The 15,779-nt window shown below is 56.6% G+C and overlaps 2 protein-coding genes across 9 annotated transcripts in view; one reads left to right on the top strand and one right to left on the bottom strand.

Moving 5' to 3' along the window:
• MAP4 (microtubule associated protein 4) overlaps positions 1-2,122 on the top strand; it is a 158,999-nt gene extending 156,877 nt beyond the window's left edge. The window contains 1 exon segment of the mRNA XM_025272632.2: positions 2-2,122. Coding sequence (XP_025128417.2) covers positions 2-289 — 288 coding nt within the window. The 3' untranslated portion in view covers positions 290-2,122.
• A 436-nt stretch (positions 2,123-2,558) lies between these two features.
• The window catches only part of DHX30 (DExH-box helicase 30), a 28,314-nt gene continuing 15,093 nt past the window's right edge, over positions 2,559-15,779 (bottom strand). For 7 of the 8 annotated variants that reach the window (XM_025272647.2, XM_025272645.2, XM_025272648.2 and 4 more), the window contains 18 exons: positions 15,304-15,434; positions 14,561-14,671; positions 10,113-10,414; positions 9,522-9,642; positions 8,670-8,819; positions 6,798-6,950; positions 5,684-6,520; positions 5,385-5,460; positions 5,194-5,298; positions 4,757-4,932; positions 4,355-4,561; positions 4,191-4,272; positions 3,927-4,120; positions 3,646-3,805; positions 3,387-3,544; positions 3,192-3,295; positions 2,978-3,117; positions 2,559-2,885 (listed from right to left, as the gene is read on the bottom strand). In XM_025272647.2, the coding sequence (XP_025128432.1) occupies positions 2,632-2,885; positions 2,978-3,117; positions 3,192-3,295; positions 3,387-3,544; positions 3,646-3,805; positions 3,927-4,120; positions 4,191-4,272; positions 4,355-4,561; positions 4,757-4,932; positions 5,194-5,298; positions 5,385-5,460; positions 5,684-6,520; positions 6,798-6,950; positions 8,670-8,819; positions 9,522-9,642; positions 10,113-10,414; positions 14,561-14,671; positions 15,304-15,434 (3,461 nt within the window). In that variant the 3' untranslated portion in view covers positions 2,559-2,631. Of the gene's footprint in view, positions 2,886-2,977; positions 3,118-3,191; positions 3,296-3,386; positions 3,545-3,645; positions 3,806-3,926; positions 4,121-4,190; positions 4,273-4,354; positions 4,562-4,756; positions 4,933-5,193; positions 5,299-5,384; positions 5,461-5,683; positions 6,521-6,797; positions 6,951-8,669; positions 8,820-9,521; positions 9,643-10,112; positions 10,415-14,560; positions 14,672-14,864; positions 14,996-15,303; positions 15,435-15,779 lie in introns of all 8 variants that reach the window. The other variant, XM_025272650.2, reaches the window with a different exon arrangement.

Consider the following 15,779-nt stretch of genomic DNA (forward strand, 5'->3'; position numbering starts at 1 on the left):
CCCTCACTTCCCTGGCGGCCCCAGCTCAGGCAGCCGGGCCCCTAGCTCCCCGCCCCAGGCAGCCCCCCAGCCTGTGGCTCGGACCCTGGGCAGCCCTCTAGGCACCCCCTCCCTCCCTCCCTCGCTTGCCCGGGGCAGCAGCTGTTCCCCCCACGCCCATGTTCCTTCCACTTCCCGCCCGAGGCCCAGCTCCCTGCTTGGCTCGCATCCTCACCACTTTGCGCCGCTGCTCCACAGAGAAGGTTGGGTGGAAAATGGGGTGGGGAAGAATAATTTGGGGATCTCCTGAGACCTGGGGTGTAGGGGTGAGCTGGATCCCAGCATCCTCTTCATTTGTTTGGGTTTTTTGGACCAAACCCAAGAGAAACTGACATACCTTCCCTCCTCGCTGGTCCATCCGGAGGGAAGAGTGGAAGCAGACGTCCACATGATGGCTGCCATTAACTGCATCCCCTGGAGCCTGCTAAGCCACCGCCTCTTCCTTTGACCCTACGATGGTGCCCGCCGTGCAGGTGGTACCAGGCGCCACTTGCTGCCCTCCCCAAGTTAGTCAGAGGCAGCGCTGCCTGTCCCCGCTCCTCCCCATACCTGCCTAGCTGCTATCACACTTTATCTTTTCTTTTTTAATAATCCCTAAAAACCAGTGGAGTAGTTTTGCAGGTTGAAGCCATGTCTAAATGAAAGTCCTCAGTAGGTGTTAAAGGAAACAGGGAGGGGAGATCCTGAAGCCTCCAGCCGGGAGGTCAGGTGTCGGGAGCTGCCCTGGCTTGGGCAGTTCGGGGCCCCAGCCCCAGAGATGGTGTGGGCAGGGCAGGCGTGGTGTGGGGGCTGTGGGCTGGAGAGCAGGCAGGGACCGCTAGGGGCTGGTCAGTGTGGACTGGTGGTTCTGGCATTTTTTGTGTATGCTGCTTTTCTTTTCTAACCAAGAGGCTGGTTTTGGCATCTGTTTGTCTCATTCCCTGGGATCTGGTGGAAGACATAAAATTGGGACTGGAGAGGGCCATGGAGGTCACATTCCTCCAAGCCTGCAGCCTAGGACACTGCCGGGGAGCCCAATGTGCCCGGCACGCATGTGGATAGTGGGGAATCAAGGTTGGAAATTTGGAAATAAGGACATGCAATGGGCCGTCCAGGCTCCCTTGTAGCCTGACTGGAAAGGGGAGAGAGGCGAGGCGAGCCCAGCCTGAGGAGGCGTGTCCCAGTTAGGCCTGGTCTTGGGATGGCTGCAATGATTGGCCCTGGGGATTATATTGACATGAAGATTCTTATTGCACTTGTATTTTTTTGTATTAAAGTTTGCATGGTTTCTAATAAAGGATTAAAATGTAACAGTTTGTAGTGAAATGGCCTGGGAGTCTCCAAGGCTTCTCCTCTGAAGAGTGTTTTCTGCAGTGCAGACTTGGCCCCTTTACCCTCCCACCTCCTCTTCGGGCGTCCCCTGGCGCTGAGGTGGGGGGCCCTTGAACTAGGCTTCATGAGGATTTGATGTCCGTGTAGAGGGAGGGTGTCTGGGCTGGGAAGGTTCTCCCCGTTTCTGAGGTAGCATTTTCTCCAGGGAGATTCAATACCACATCCCCAACTCCCCAAGCACTACCAGGGGTAGAAATTGCATGGATCTTGTGGAAAAAGCACTTCCAGAGCCAGAGACCGTCCAGGGTGCTTCAGTAGCGCCAGGGACATCACGGTGTCTGTGTTTTGTCTGCAGAAAGGGGTGAGGGAACTGGGAGGACACAGCGGGAGGTGGGGTGGCAGTGCTGGGCCTCAAGGTGCCTGCACCCATGTCGACGCTGAGGTGGGCAAGCTCTGGGTCTCCTTCACGCCTTTGGCCAAAAGCAGGGGTGGGAGAGGTGACCCAGTGGAGGGCCCTTGAGGGGGCGCTGGAGCGGTCAGTGTTCTGAAGGGTGGTCTGGTCAGTTGCCTTGATATGGGTCCCACCAGCCAGAGCAGCTGAGAAGGCCGTTCTGACAGGTGGGTCCAGAGGCCCTGCGTGCTCTGCTCTGCAGCCATCGGGGCGGGGACGTTTCTGTGCTTCCCCATTTGCTTATGGCTCAGCCGTTCCTCATGTCAATCTGTGATTCTGTTGTAACGATTTCCAGAGTAAATAAAGCTCTTATGTCCCAAATACGCAGGCCCTGTCTTCTGTACGTCCTGGTTTCTACCCCTCCAGCTTGTGGCCCACCCCCTCGTTGTCCCTCTGCAGCAAGGGACTGGTGTGCGCCTTGTGGTCTTCACCTCAGCACCTCCTCTGGGAGATGGCTGTGACCGAGGGTTAGGGTCTCAGTGGGCGTTGGTTGCTTATGGAGATTTTCCCTCCCCCACCCGCCTGCGCTGGGAGGTGGCAGCCAGACTGAATGAGGATGCACAGTGGGCCCCGTCACACCTGTAAGGACAGTGCAGAGACTAGGCTGGTCCAAGCTCCTGAGGTGTGGGTTTAAGCCCCTTCTTCTAAGACCTTGGTTCCCTCCCTTCTGAGCCTTCACTCTTGGTTTGGGGAGCGTGGCCCCCAGCCCAGGGCGCTGAGGTCCTCCCTGAGAGAGGAGCCCCGCGGATAGCAATGCTCACAAGGGATAAATAGAACTTTATTTTAAATAAACATTTTCATTCTGTACATGGCCCCAGCAGAGACGGGGCTCAGTCGTCAGCGGTCTTGCGCACATCAAAGCTGCCGCAGGGCCCGCGCAGCAGCTCCGCCAGCAGGGCGAGCAGCTGCCCATGCTCCTCCTGCACACAGGGCGGCAGTGCCGCCAGCTCGCTGCGCAGGCTCCGCTCCACCATGCGGCCCAGGGCCCGGCGCAGCTCCCGCAGCAGCCGCACGGTGCGCGAGTCACCCTCCAGCCGCAGCAGGTCACTGTCGCTCAGGGAAATGGTGGCCCGGCGCCCGTCATCTAGAGGAAGGGAAAGGCGCGAGGAGCCCGGGTGAGGCCAGGCCCAAGGAGGCAGGGCAGCCGGAGGCGCAGAGCGGGCTGCAGGTACCCACCACGGATGTGGACGTCCCCGTCGGTCAGTAGCAGCACAGCTAGTGGGTGCACCTGGGAGGAGTCCCGGACGAAGACGCTGCCGTTGGACTTGACAGCCATGAAATACGTCAGCCATCGGCTCCGCAGCCGGGTGGCCTCCCTGGGGAACAAAGGGCTGGGTGAGGCCCCCTCCTGAGCCACCCCCGCTGCCCCGCTCCACCTGACAGTCCCCACCTGTTAATGGTCGACTTGTGCAGCAAGATGTTGCCGGATTTGGTCCTGTACGTGACACTGTTGGGCTTGAACTTGCCCTGCCGGGTCACCTTGCCCTGCCTCACCTGCAGGGATGAAGGGAAAAGGTGGGTGGGTTGGGCAAGGAGCCGAGATGGGAAGAAACCGCGGCCTGGTGCCCCCGCCCCGAGGCAGCACCTGGATGAGGTTGGGGTAGAGACCCGCCATCAGCACCCCCTTCACCAGCTCCTCCTCCTCACTGTACTCGTTGCACTGGGCAGAGGCCAGGGTGCAGTCCGAGGGCTTCCCAACCAGGAAAGCCTCATAAATGTTCTCTGAGAACTGCTTGATGAGTCCTGGGGAGGCAAAGTTGGGGTGAGCCTAGGGCCCCCTCACCACACTGGCCCTGTGCAAGTGGGAGGGGCAGAGGGCTCAGGGCAGCGTGGGGCCCGCTGACCGTGGATGAAGCGCAGGCTGGGTGCGTAGAGCAGGTTTTCCTCCAGGTAGTTCTCACGGGAGCTGCGATCCTGCCAGCGCAGCACCTCCTCCCAGCCGGACACCGCCCGCACAAAGGCCAGGTGGTCACTGCCGCTGTCGTGGCTCAACAGTGCTTTCACCTGGGATGGGGGGAGGGTGCCGGGGTCACAGGGCAGGGACCAGAGGAGGCCACCTCAGGACAGAAGGCAGCGGAGGGCCGCAAGGGGGAGAGGAGGGCCACGTGCAGGCACCGGGTCTGACCTTGTCCACCTCCGCCCGGTTCTGCAGGCTGCTGCTGAAGGGGTCCCGGGTGAGGCACGAGACGACCACTAACAGCGGGTGCAGGCAACGGAAGATGGCAGCCAGCACGATGGCCTTGGCCAGCCGCGGGTCAGTGGAGATGTGGGCCAGGCGCTGCCCCAGGGTGGTCAGGTACTCCCGCTGGTCCAGAACCCCTGCAAGCTCAGCGGTCAGTCCCGCCCTTGAAAGCCACTCGGCAGCCTGGCCCAGCCGTGCCCCACTCACCAATCTCTTGGAGCAAGATCACGGCCTCGTCCACCGCCTTGATGTTTGGACTGTCTACGGCCTTGGAGAGGAACTCCACTGCCTACAGCGTGAACGAGGCAGAGCCTCCGTCAGCCTGCACCCCATCTGCGCGCCCCCAGGCCCCCCACCCACCCCTGCCGCACCGTCTTCTCTGGCATGTGGATCTTGGCCTGCAGCACCAGGTTCTCCAGGGGTGTGCGCAGGATCTCTGGCACTTGGAAAGGAGCCATCTTCTCCAGCCGGCTCCGTGGGAAGAGGTGGTAGGCAAAGCCAGACTGGCAGCGGCCCGCCCGGCCCCGGCGCTGGATCACATTGGCTCGTGACACCCACACGGTCTCCAGGCAGGAAACCTGGGAAAGGGGGCCTGTGAGCAGCCACACACACGCCAGAGGCCTTCCTCCACACTCCCCCAGGCCTGGCCTTCATCCCACTCGACCCCTCGATGGCCCTCCCGCAAGGACACTGAGACCCCACGAGTGCAGCCCTTTCCAGACACACAGGCCCGGGGTAGACCTGGGCTGGCGCCAGACCGTGAGAGGACCCACCTTGGTCTTCAGGTCGTAGCGCTCCTCCTTGTGCAGACCGCTGTCCACCACGTGCACGATGTCATTGATCGTGATGGACGTCTCGGCAATGTTGGTGGCCAAGACGATCTTGCGTACCCCAATGGGAGGCTGCTGGAATATGGCCTTCTGGTCCATCATCGGGATGTTGGAGTGCACTGGTGGCAGTGAGAACACACTGGTCATGGGCGCGCACCACCTCCGCCAAATCCTCCCCATAAAGGGCAGGCAAGAATTTTGACCCTATTTTGATGAAACTCAAGTCCAGATTAGTAATATGCCCAGTAGAGGTCACCAACCCGGTAAAAAGTAGTGTGCCCTGGTGACAAACCCAAGACCCTGAGCCCGAGGCGAGTCAGTCCCTGGGACAGAGGGCAGGCCTGGTGTAGGGGCCACCATCCTCGCCGACATGCTCTCACCTGGCAGGATGAGGTACTTGCTCTCGTGCATGCCCAGGGCCTCCTGGAGGCGTTGCTGGACTCCTTTGATCTCCTGCCAGCCCGGCAGGAAGCAGAGGATCCCACCTGTAAAGGGGCCCTGCAGGCATGAGCCAATGGCTCCTGGCAGATGGAGGGCAGGGTGGGCCTGGGGGACAGAAGAAAGCACCCACCTGGTTCCCCGCGGGCATCGATGTGCAGAACCAGATCAGTCACGAGGTCCAAATCGAGAGCGCATTCATCCTCAGACTGCGGTGGGGAAGAGAGGCCAGTCACAGTCCCGGGGCCAGGGGTTGTGCATAGGACACGGCCACCGCAACTCAGTGAGGCCAAGGCACGTGACACCTCACCTCCAACCCTCACCACACCCTTGTCAGGCAGGCCCAATCCTTGCCATTTTTAGCAGGGAAGGAGGGGAGTCCGGGAGGACAGGCCAGGAGCCACGGCGGGACAGGGCGGGCGTACCCCTCACCTCGTGGTGCCGGTGCCGGTGCGGATACTGGTGCTTGCCCAGCTTGGCCAGGATGTCCTCCAGGTAGTGCTCCTTGACAGGGTACATGAAGCCGGGGACCTTGATGACAGGGCAGCCACCAAAGTAGCGGGAGAAACGCTCGTTGTCGCCAGTGGCGCTCATGAGCACCAAGCGCAGAGCCGGGTTGAGCCGCTGCAGGCCCTTGAGCAGGATCAGCAGGAAGTCCGTGTTCACGTCTCGCTCGTGCACCTCGTCCACGACCACGTGGCTCACGCCCTCCAGGCTGGGGTTGCTCTGCAGCTTCCGCAGCAGGATGCCCACCGTGCAGAACAGCAGGGCCCCTCCTCGGGCCGGAGGCTTGCTTTCCAACCGCACCTGGAAGCCTACGTTCCGGCGCAGGGAAGGGCCCAGTTCGTGGCTGACCCGCTGCGCCACAGACACGGCCGAGATGCGGCGTGGCTGGGTGATGATCACGTTGCAGCGCGCACCGCGGCCCTCGGTCACGTAGCGCTCCAGCAGCAGCTGGGGGATGCGCGTGGTCTTCCCACAGCCCGTGTCCCCAGCAATGACCACCACTGGGTGCTGCTCGATGGCATTGAGGATGGTGTCCCGATGAGGGTCCACGGGGAGCTGGGGTGCCTCCTGCCAGACTGGCCCTCGCCGCCGCCACAGCTCCAGCAGACTCTGGCTCAGACGCAGCTCCTCTGCTTCTGACAGTGGCACATAGGGCTTGCCTGTGATGGGGTCACTCAGGGGCCCCGAGTCCTTGCCCAAGGGCAGGATGTCCTCACCCTGCAGCCGGAGCTCTGAGGAGATCCACGAACTCTCCACAGGGTACTGGGGGGACAGGAGAGGCAGATGAAATGATGAAGAGGAATCCTTCCTCCTTTACCCACAGCCAGTCCCTCCACGATTCACACCTCGACCAGAGGCTGTGGTCCAACCCGCCGAGCAGGACTCAGTCCCTGACTACCCTGGCACATCTGTGGGCAAGACTGGACGGCTCGGGGCCAGGGTGCTCCCAGGCTGCACCCCAGGGGGGAAGCAGGGAGTCACTGTCGCCTACTGCAGGTGGAGGCTGTGGGCAGGTGAGGGGACGTGGGGATTCTCTTACATGGTTAAGGAAGGTCTCGATCTTGCGGAGGATGGGCTCAGGCACCTGGATGGTACACGGCCGGCGCTGGGTCTCACCCAGCTCTCGCAAGGAGGCCAAGTTATACATGGCGTGGGTGAGCGGCTCGTTGTTCCGGTCCACCAGTCCCAGGCTCTGCAGAGGGACACGGATGGCTCCGTCTAGGGCCCGCTCCCCAGAACTGGCCCAGACCTGCTCAGCAGCTCCCGAGAAGTCCTGCAAAGCAAACTCTGCCCCCCCATCCCGCCCCACCCCAGAGCAACCTCTTTTCTAAGAGATTTTTGGGTTTGGACTGACATGGTACAGGAGCAAGAAATTAGGAACCAGGAAAATGTTAAGTCTCCACCAAAAAAAGTTAAAAACAATTCAAGGAAAGTAAGACCTGACGTGTCTGAGTATTAATCACAGCCCCCAGCTGGCCAGGTCCGTGCCCCTGAGAAACCTCTCCTTAAGCAGCAGGGGCCCCCAAAACAGCCCAGTCTCATGTCCATGAATTCCCAACACAGACCTCTGGGCCAGGTGGGCCAGGCCCTTAACCACCCCATAACACAGCCTGCAAGCTCCTCTGCTTTCTCTGCGCACCAAAGCCACCATCCCAACCCCCCACCAATCTTTCAAGTCCAACTGCCACACCACCTCCTACCCCTGCATGATACCCAGTTTATCACACAAATGTACCTGGAAATTCCTGTAAGCATCTACTTACACAACTTGGTAAAATAAGCCACTGGAAGGGAAACTGTTATTTTATTTCCGCGTATACCCGACACCACCTCCCCAGAGGTAAGACAAAGCATTCCAACACATTGGAAAGCCAGCCATTTCCCCCATACTCTGTCATATCCAGATTCTGCACTTCTAAGGAAGTCTTCCCCTGCAGGGACCAATCACCTTCCTCTAGCCTCCGAGTCCCAGGAACAAAAGAGGTGCCCACAGGGCCACCCTGCTGCAGGAGAGGCCCCGTCCTTTCCCAGGACTCTGAGAATTTGTCTGCAGTCTGCCTGCAGGCAGCCAGGTGCTAGCAGAACATGGCTGCCCCTGGGAAGCTTGCTCCTTCCTGAGACAGGTGTCTACCATGCTTGGGTCATTTTCTTTTCGTCGGATTAAAATACAGACTTCCTCAAAGTCCTCCCAGTTAGCCCTATTTCTGTCCTCTTGAGCCACAGGTAACAACACAGCCACTCTCTCACTTCTTAACCGACCCCATCCCTCTTCAGTTCTCCGGATCTCACTACCTCTCCCCATCAGTCATATATGATATTCAGTTCTCAGAGCCAAATGTGTACCAAAGGTTTCTGTCCACTTGGAGTAAAACATGGTGTCTTTCCTCTTAGTCTGCAAACCAGACCTCCACTGGGTTCAATAACATCCACGACTGGGGATTCATCTCATCTTCAAAGCCGCTTAAAAACGACTGCCGGCTGTAAGCCACACTGCCTTCGCCTGATTGTTGGTCCCCTCAGTCTGCATCCCACATGAAGTCACATTGTTCATGTTGGCCACAAAGCCCAAGTTACCAAGATCTTTCTGGATACCAAGCCTGGCCCCCAAGAGAGACACCCTTTCTCCAGCTCCACACCATTCAGAAAGATGAGCATGTCTCCTCCTGGCTTCACCCGGGCTCCAGCCCACAGTGCTGAAAAGGCTGAGCTCACAGCAAAGCCCCTCTGCAGGAAGTGTGGAGAAGCTGGAAATAGTGCCCCCAGAGCCTGACACACAAGGCTGGGACACCAGCTACTCCAAAAGCCTGGCAAAGGTGGGTTTTCATTTCCTGGAAAAGTGGACCATTTGCCAAGGGCAGCAGGGAGCTCCAAGACACCTCATGCATCACACCAGGGACCCTTCCGCACTCACCTTCAGTTTCTTACAAGCCAAGGCTGCCGCTTTATTCTCTGCCTCTGCTTTGCGACGCCCCTTGGCCACGAAGGTCATGGGACAGGGCCAGAGCAGGGTGAGGGTGGACAGCTTGGTCTTGGTGCCCACGGTGTGGAACTGCATGAGGTTCTACACAAAGGGCGAGAGGGGGTTAGAAGGTGGCAGGCAACGAGAACTTCTAAGTGTTCTCTGAATGCTGAGGAACCCAGATACGGATTTAACCCTGATCTGAGCAGGTACCAAACATCAGCCACAAAAGAAGTGCCACTGAACAGGCAGAAGACAGCCCCGTGGAGCTGCAGTTCCAGGATCTCGGCATGGTTTACAGGAGGAGACGGCATCTGGGCAACGCCACTGCCTGCCCTCCTAGCCCACTGCCCTCTCAGCACTGTCAAGGCACACAGGTGTGATGGCAGCTGTGGGTGGAAGCTGCCAACACAAGCTAAGAGCCAAGCACGTCCTGGGGGAACAAAAAGGCCTTGTGCCTGGAGAGAAGCTCTGAGTAACCAAAGCCCCTCAGCCCGGCAGTGAAGAGGAAAACCTCAGCAAGTCAGCCACCCGCTCCCAAGCCTCCATCGGTGCCCGCACCCCTTGAACAGACCCAGGGTCTCCACTCCTACAGTCCCCAGCCCCATCCCGGGCTCCAGTGTCCTGACTTCCGTCCTGCCTCCAAGGACCCCAAGCTCCCCCAGCTGGCGCAGGCTGGGCTAAGGGAACAGACGTCTAAGGCCTCCCACAGACCTAAGTCTCCCTCCCGCCTGATCTTGGGCAAACCCAGACTTGAGCCAGCCAGCTCCCCACTCACACACGCTTTCAGGAGACCCCGCTCACCTTGGCTGTGGAGGAGGATGTTGCTATCTGAATCACCTTGGCCAGAAGGTTCTTGGGAAGTGGAAACTGGGTCAGAGCCCTGATAGCACTGTCGTCATCTGTCATTTCAAAGGAACCCCCCCTGAGAGGACCAAAGGTTTAGGTGAAAAAGCGCTCTCTTCCCAAGCCAGTTTCACCTGCTCTGAAACCCAGGGGCTCGGACACGGCATCACTGCAGCGGGCAGCCAGGAGGTGGGGGCATCTCCACTTGGCCTATGGTCCTCTCACAGACACACAGCACACAGGGCGTGCCCTCAATTCCTCCAGACACACAGGAGAGCGAGAGCAGGGGGCAGGCAGAGCAGCTGCCGGGGCTCTGCAGGGCTCAAGTGTGAGCTAGAGGGAAGGCCTACGCTGCTGTCTTGCAGGAGCCCAGCCAGAGCACACAGCCACAGCTGGCGGTCCCCAAACAGGCAGACGTACTGAGAATGGAGACACTGACTGAGACGCAGGGCAGGGGTCTCCCATCTCAGAGAAGGCTCCAGGGAATATGCTCCCACCCCACGTCAAGGCGCAGCCCGTTTCCTCGGCCTCTCCTGCCCCTGGCTGTACCTGGAATCCCTGAGTGGGGCGTGGGAGTCCTGCTGGGTCATAGACAGAAATTCAGTGACATCGATGGTCCCTTCTTCTAGTTCTTCCTCCTCATCCTCCTCTTCCTCCCGACCCAAGGAGCGGGACAGGCTCCCAGGTCCCCCTGGCCGGATGCTCTCAGGATTCAGCTGCCGCCAGGAAGTGGGTGGCATGGTGGGTTCTGGGCGCCACCAGCTGTCAGCCGGAGAGCCAAAGCGATCGGCTAGCACGCGGTATTTGGCTGCATCAAACAGCTCATTCCGGGGACCCAGCAGACCCCAGCCCTAGGGGAAAAAGGGGGGCGCTGTGAGGGCCCTTAGCACCCTCACACCACAGGCTGTTCAGAACCTGCCCAGTTACCCCGCAGGTCCCTCGTGTGTGAAAGCCATGCTTTTTCACCTGTCTGCTCACCTCAGGCCTGGCCCAGAACTGGGCACAGAGAGAGCACTTAACCTGTCTAGCATCAACAGATGAAAATGACAAGGTAAATTCTTACAGCTGTTAATCAAAAGACCAAGAAACTAAAGAAAAATCCCCATTAAAAACCCCATGGGGCAACAGGAAGCAGATGCATCCACAAAGTGATCTAGAAAGCTTCAGTGAGTGGCGTGACTAGGAAATATGCCATCTATATTGTGAAACAGATATACCTCTGAAACAAGAATCCTGCACTGGGAACCTATTCTAGAACTAACACCAAATGTTTTTAAAGCCATTTATAGAAAAATATTATTTTAAAACATTCTCTTCTAGAGAAAATTAAATAAGACATCTGTCGAGTCTCTAACATGGACAAAGCAACACGCCTGGCACTCTGGGCACCAAGTGAGGGACACCCGGTCCCTGCCCTCAAGCAGCTCTGAGTCTAAGAGGCAGAAGAGAAGCGCAGAAAACCAGAGTCTGAGGAACAAAGCAGTAAGCAAGAGGCTAGAGCATAATGTTAAAGAGCTCAAGTTGCGAGTGGCAAAGACAAGAGAGGTGGGCTGCAGGTGAGTAAAGAGGCTTCAGACGTGACGTGGACGGTGGGCGCCAGGATCCAGGCACCGCTCCACAGGGTGGCTTCAGCCCCGCCTGACTCCCAACAGGCTGAGGAGTGACCACCCTTCTGAAAACTCTCCCCTCAGGTTTCTGAAAGAACCAGCTGTGACTTAAAATGGCATCAGGTAAAGCCTACTCACAACAGCAACAGTGCCCATGTATACACATGTTTTTAAAAGGTATAGAACTTGGTAAAAGGACACAAACGGAGGGCGTTCCTGGGATGAAACGTTTTTGCCCAAGGAGAGCAAAGCCGCCTAAAGTAAGCCATGTAACGTAACTCCAATCAAAGTGCAGACGGACTCTTTGGGCCCTTGACCAAACTGTCAGATCTCTACGGAGGAACACACGAGGATTCTATGACAGTGAGATGCTGTGACAGAGGACGGGAAAAGGGCACGCCACGCATACCCGCACGGAGGAAAGCCACAGCCGCTCGGGGCGGGGGGTACGGATGCCTGGCCCCAGGCTCAGCTTTCGCGCTTCTGCCTCACTGTTTACGTGACTGTCTGATTATACGGAAAACACACGCAACAGCCTCTGCCTTGGCCTTCCCCGGGACGACAGCATGCTCTTCTTCCCTGCCTCCCACTCACTCCCAGCCTGCACCCTCCACGGCCTGCCTCCCTCCCAGGGGCTCCTTCTGCACACTCGCGCTTCCCCCCCACCCGCTCTTCCTCCTGCCTCTGCCATTGGACCCTCCACTGTCCTCTGCAGCTCTGTAACACCCCAGAGAAAAGCTCCTGTGCTCCTGCTACCAGCATCCGCGCCTGTTCTGGGTCCCCGTCTCCGGGCTTGCCTGACCCTGCGGCGGCTGCTGGGGACTATTCCTAAAGGCAAACTCAGCGTGTCATTTCAGCACCCACAGATCAGTCAAGACTCCTACTGGAGACACCCGGAGGTGTAGTGAGGACGCGCCCGCCGGGGGAAGGCACAGTGGTGCCATCATATGGAAACACTATGGCAGCTCCTCAAAGAATTAAGAATTACCATAGCATCTACCAATTCCAATTCTGGGGATTAAGAGCAGGGTCTTGAAGGGGTATCTGTACACCCAAGTTCACTGCGGCATTATTCACGCTGGCCAAAAGGTGGACCCCAGAGTCCATCAATGGATGAACGCATACACAAAACGCATATATACATACAATAGAATATAGCAGCCTTTAAAAACACAGAAATTCCGACCCTTGCTACAACATGGATGAAACTTGAGGACATTAAGTGAAATAAGGCAGTTACGAATTTCACTTATATGATGAGTAGTCAAATTCACAGAAACAGAAAGAACTGGGTTGGCCAAAAAGTTTGTTCAGGTTTTCCCATAAGCTGCTGCAGTGGCTGCCAGGGGCTGGGGCAGGGACTAGGATGAACAGTTGTTTATTGGGTGCAGAGATTCAGTTTTGCAAGCGGATGAAGTTCTAGAGACTGGTTCGTCAACAATGTGCCTGTGCTTAGTATTACTGAACCGTACACTTAAAAGTGGTTGAGAGAGTAAACTTTTTACCCACAATTAAACATACAAACAAACAAGACTACGAGCACAGACAGAGGAGAGAGAACAGGCTGGGGAGGAATGTGAGCACAGCTTGCTGCGCATGGTCTCGGTTTAAAGCGCCTTTCACGTTCAGGTAGAAAAGCACCTCTGCCCCTCGGCACTACTGACATTTGAGCTTAACTGCTCAGTCGTATCTGACGCTTTGGGACGCCATGGAGTGAAGCCCACAAGGCTCCTCTGTCCATGGGGATTCTCCAGCCAAGAATACCGGAGTGGGTTGCCATGCCCTCCTCCAGGGGATCTTCCCAACCCAGAGACTGAAGCCAGGTCTCCCACATTGCAGGCAGATTCTTTACCATCTGAGCTACCAGGGAAGCCCATGACATTTGGGGCTAGGTAATTCCTTGTTGTAGCAGGCTGTCCTGTGCATTACAGGACATCTAGAAGTATCCCTGGCCTTATACCAGCAGCATTCCTCTTTTTGTGGCTGCCAAACATGTCTCTAGACCTTATGAAGTGTCCCCTAGGGGGCAAAATCCCCTCTAATTGAGAATCCCTGAGGCAGAGGCACTCAATAAGGGATGGCAACTTCCAAGACATTAAACAAAGGAAGGATGGTTGAACTTCTTGAGAGAGACAGGATCCACTGGGGGAAGGAGTACAGAAAAGGAGACATTTACAGAGAGTGGGAGACGAAGAGGAGCTTGAAATGAGCCAGAGCAAAGGAGAGCAGGCACACCCATCAGCTGAGAAAGATGCCCCACAGGGCCGAAGCCACAGGACATTCAAGCAGAGCGAGGCCTGGGGAGAGGCTGGGCGCTGGCGAAGCTGCCCCAGTCAGCCGACAATCACCATCAAACACCACACGGATGTGAAGGGAACCAGGACCATAGCAAGGGCTGCAGCGCTCGAGTGGAGCAGACCACAAGCACGGAGAGCTGTGTGTGGGGAAGCATGGCTGGGGGAAGCGATCGGAACACTGAAGACGTTTTTTTTTTGGCTAAGCCTCCCTACTGCTTGCAGGATCCCAGTTCCCCAACCAGGGATCGAACCTGTGCCTTGGCAGTGAAAGCGCGGTGTCCTAACCACTGGACCGCAGGGAATTACCCAACACTGAAGAAGTTTTGATGCCTACAGAAAAGAATCAGATGAGGAAGGATTGGAAAATGAAATAAAAGGGTAAGAGATGGGATGGAGAAGACGCCGAGAGGGGAGAGAGAAAAGAGAAGGGTTGTATGGAGACCCAGGATAGGAAGAGGGACTTTCCTCCTCAGATCCAGGAAGGAAGCAGGACAATGAACTCTGCAGACTGTGAGCGGGAGAGAAGCTGAAGGAATACAGCTTTGTCCCTGGCAGAGCAAAGAACAGGGAATGTGAGGAAGATCAAAGGATGGCACAGCCATGAAGGGAGTCAGTTAGCGAGGGAAAGAAAGACTGGGAGCAACTGTGAAGATCCAGTAACTGCTGCCTGACCAAAAACTCAAAGCAACCCATGTCCAATCAGTGGGAAGTGATAGAGAAATGACTATTATTCTTTCATTGTAAGCAAGAGGACTATGCGGCCACAAGGAAAAACCTATATGAAATAACAGGGAGAGAACAGAAGCCAAGATAGAAGTCTACTTGTACAGAGGGAGTGCTCTCCACAAAGAGGTTCTTCGCCGTGGTTTCTGAAACCACAGAAAGTAAGTAACTACAGTGGCAAGAAAATAATATCTATCTGTTCCCTCAATGGCTGAAGCAAAAAGGAACCACATGATGAAAACGGCTCAGGAGGTTGAGCGGTTGAACACTCTGCCATCCTAAACCCAGGAGCATCTAGCCCCAGGAAGACCATTACTGCGAGAAGCTCCCAGGAGGAAGGTCTGCGTGGTGTTCATGAGGGGAGGGTCACCTTGAACAGCTGGCAGGCCGCAGCTGCAGCCTGCCTCTCGGCATCGATCTTCTTGCTGCCATAGCCTTCTACCTCCACGCTCTTGGGCCACTTTATGTGGAGGGTGACTTTCTGAGAAAAAGAAGACAGAATCAGAACCCTTGCCTCTCTGGTCTACAAAGGTATTACAAATCACACGGAGAATCCACAGGAAAGCTGCAGACCTCATAGTAGCAGGGCTGGGTGCAAGACAGAACCCCGACCCCATCATTAGCTCCCTGGAAGGCTCCAGGACCCCCCTTCCCCCCTTAAGCCACTGTCCCACCTCAAGTTGCTTTGCTTCTTCAAAGTGCCATGTTCCAGTCAGAGGGCAAGGTGGGCCCCACCCTTATTCTTAAAAATCTTCGTTCAGAATGGTTTGCCTGCATGCTTCCTGGTCCCAGGACCTACAAGACTCTGGGAGCAGGAATCATCATCAACTCTAACCCTCTACAGTTCCAGGAAGTTGAGGAGGGACCAATACCAGGGCCCACTACAGTGGCCTGTCTCACACAAGACGAGAGAACGTCTCGCTTCAGTTGCCCGTGTTTCCTTTCCCTAAACCAGACTCTGCTCCAGACCTAGCTTTGTTCTGAGATTCACTGCTGACCATTCGCAATTCAAAAAACCTACACTGTGGCCTCCCTGACGAGAAACCTGGGGGAGAAAAGGGCAGCTGGTTTCCTTCCTGAGACTCAGACCAACGAGTTTCCCTGCCACCATACCTTTTTCTTCGGTCCATTTGTATGCACGTAGACCAATTTGTCTTTTGCGTGTGAGATGCCAAGTGCTCTTCCAATCACACTGTTGAGAAGATTTTTGGGCTGTGGAAACTCTTTTAATAGGTCCCTAGAAGCTAAGAAAACAAGGACAAAAGCATTATAGTTGTGTTGCTTTAAAAACTCTGTGGGGTATGTTTCAGGGCAACCCTGGGCTGGATACTGAGGATGTTGGCTCGCAACCCCAAACCACCCAGGAGCATCTTAAAAAGGAGGGGCAAAAGGCTTCAGGGTTTACAGGGGACAGTGGACCTAGACCCACTGGACAATCATCTCCTTGTGAAAGACAAGGGTCAATCCCCCAAACACCAGAGGGGAACCAGCCAGCATCCTCTTCCTCACCCAAGCTCCTGACTTCATACATCAGCTATAGAAGCCTACATGGCAGCAACCCCCCATAATCTGATGTCTGAAAGAAAGCA

The sequence above is a fragment of the Bubalus bubalis genome, chromosome 21 (genome assembly GCF_019923935.1).
Source record: "Bubalus bubalis isolate 160015118507 breed Murrah chromosome 21, NDDB_SH_1, whole genome shotgun sequence".
Classification (NCBI taxonomy): Eukaryota; Metazoa; Chordata; class Mammalia; order Artiodactyla; family Bovidae; genus Bubalus; species Bubalus bubalis.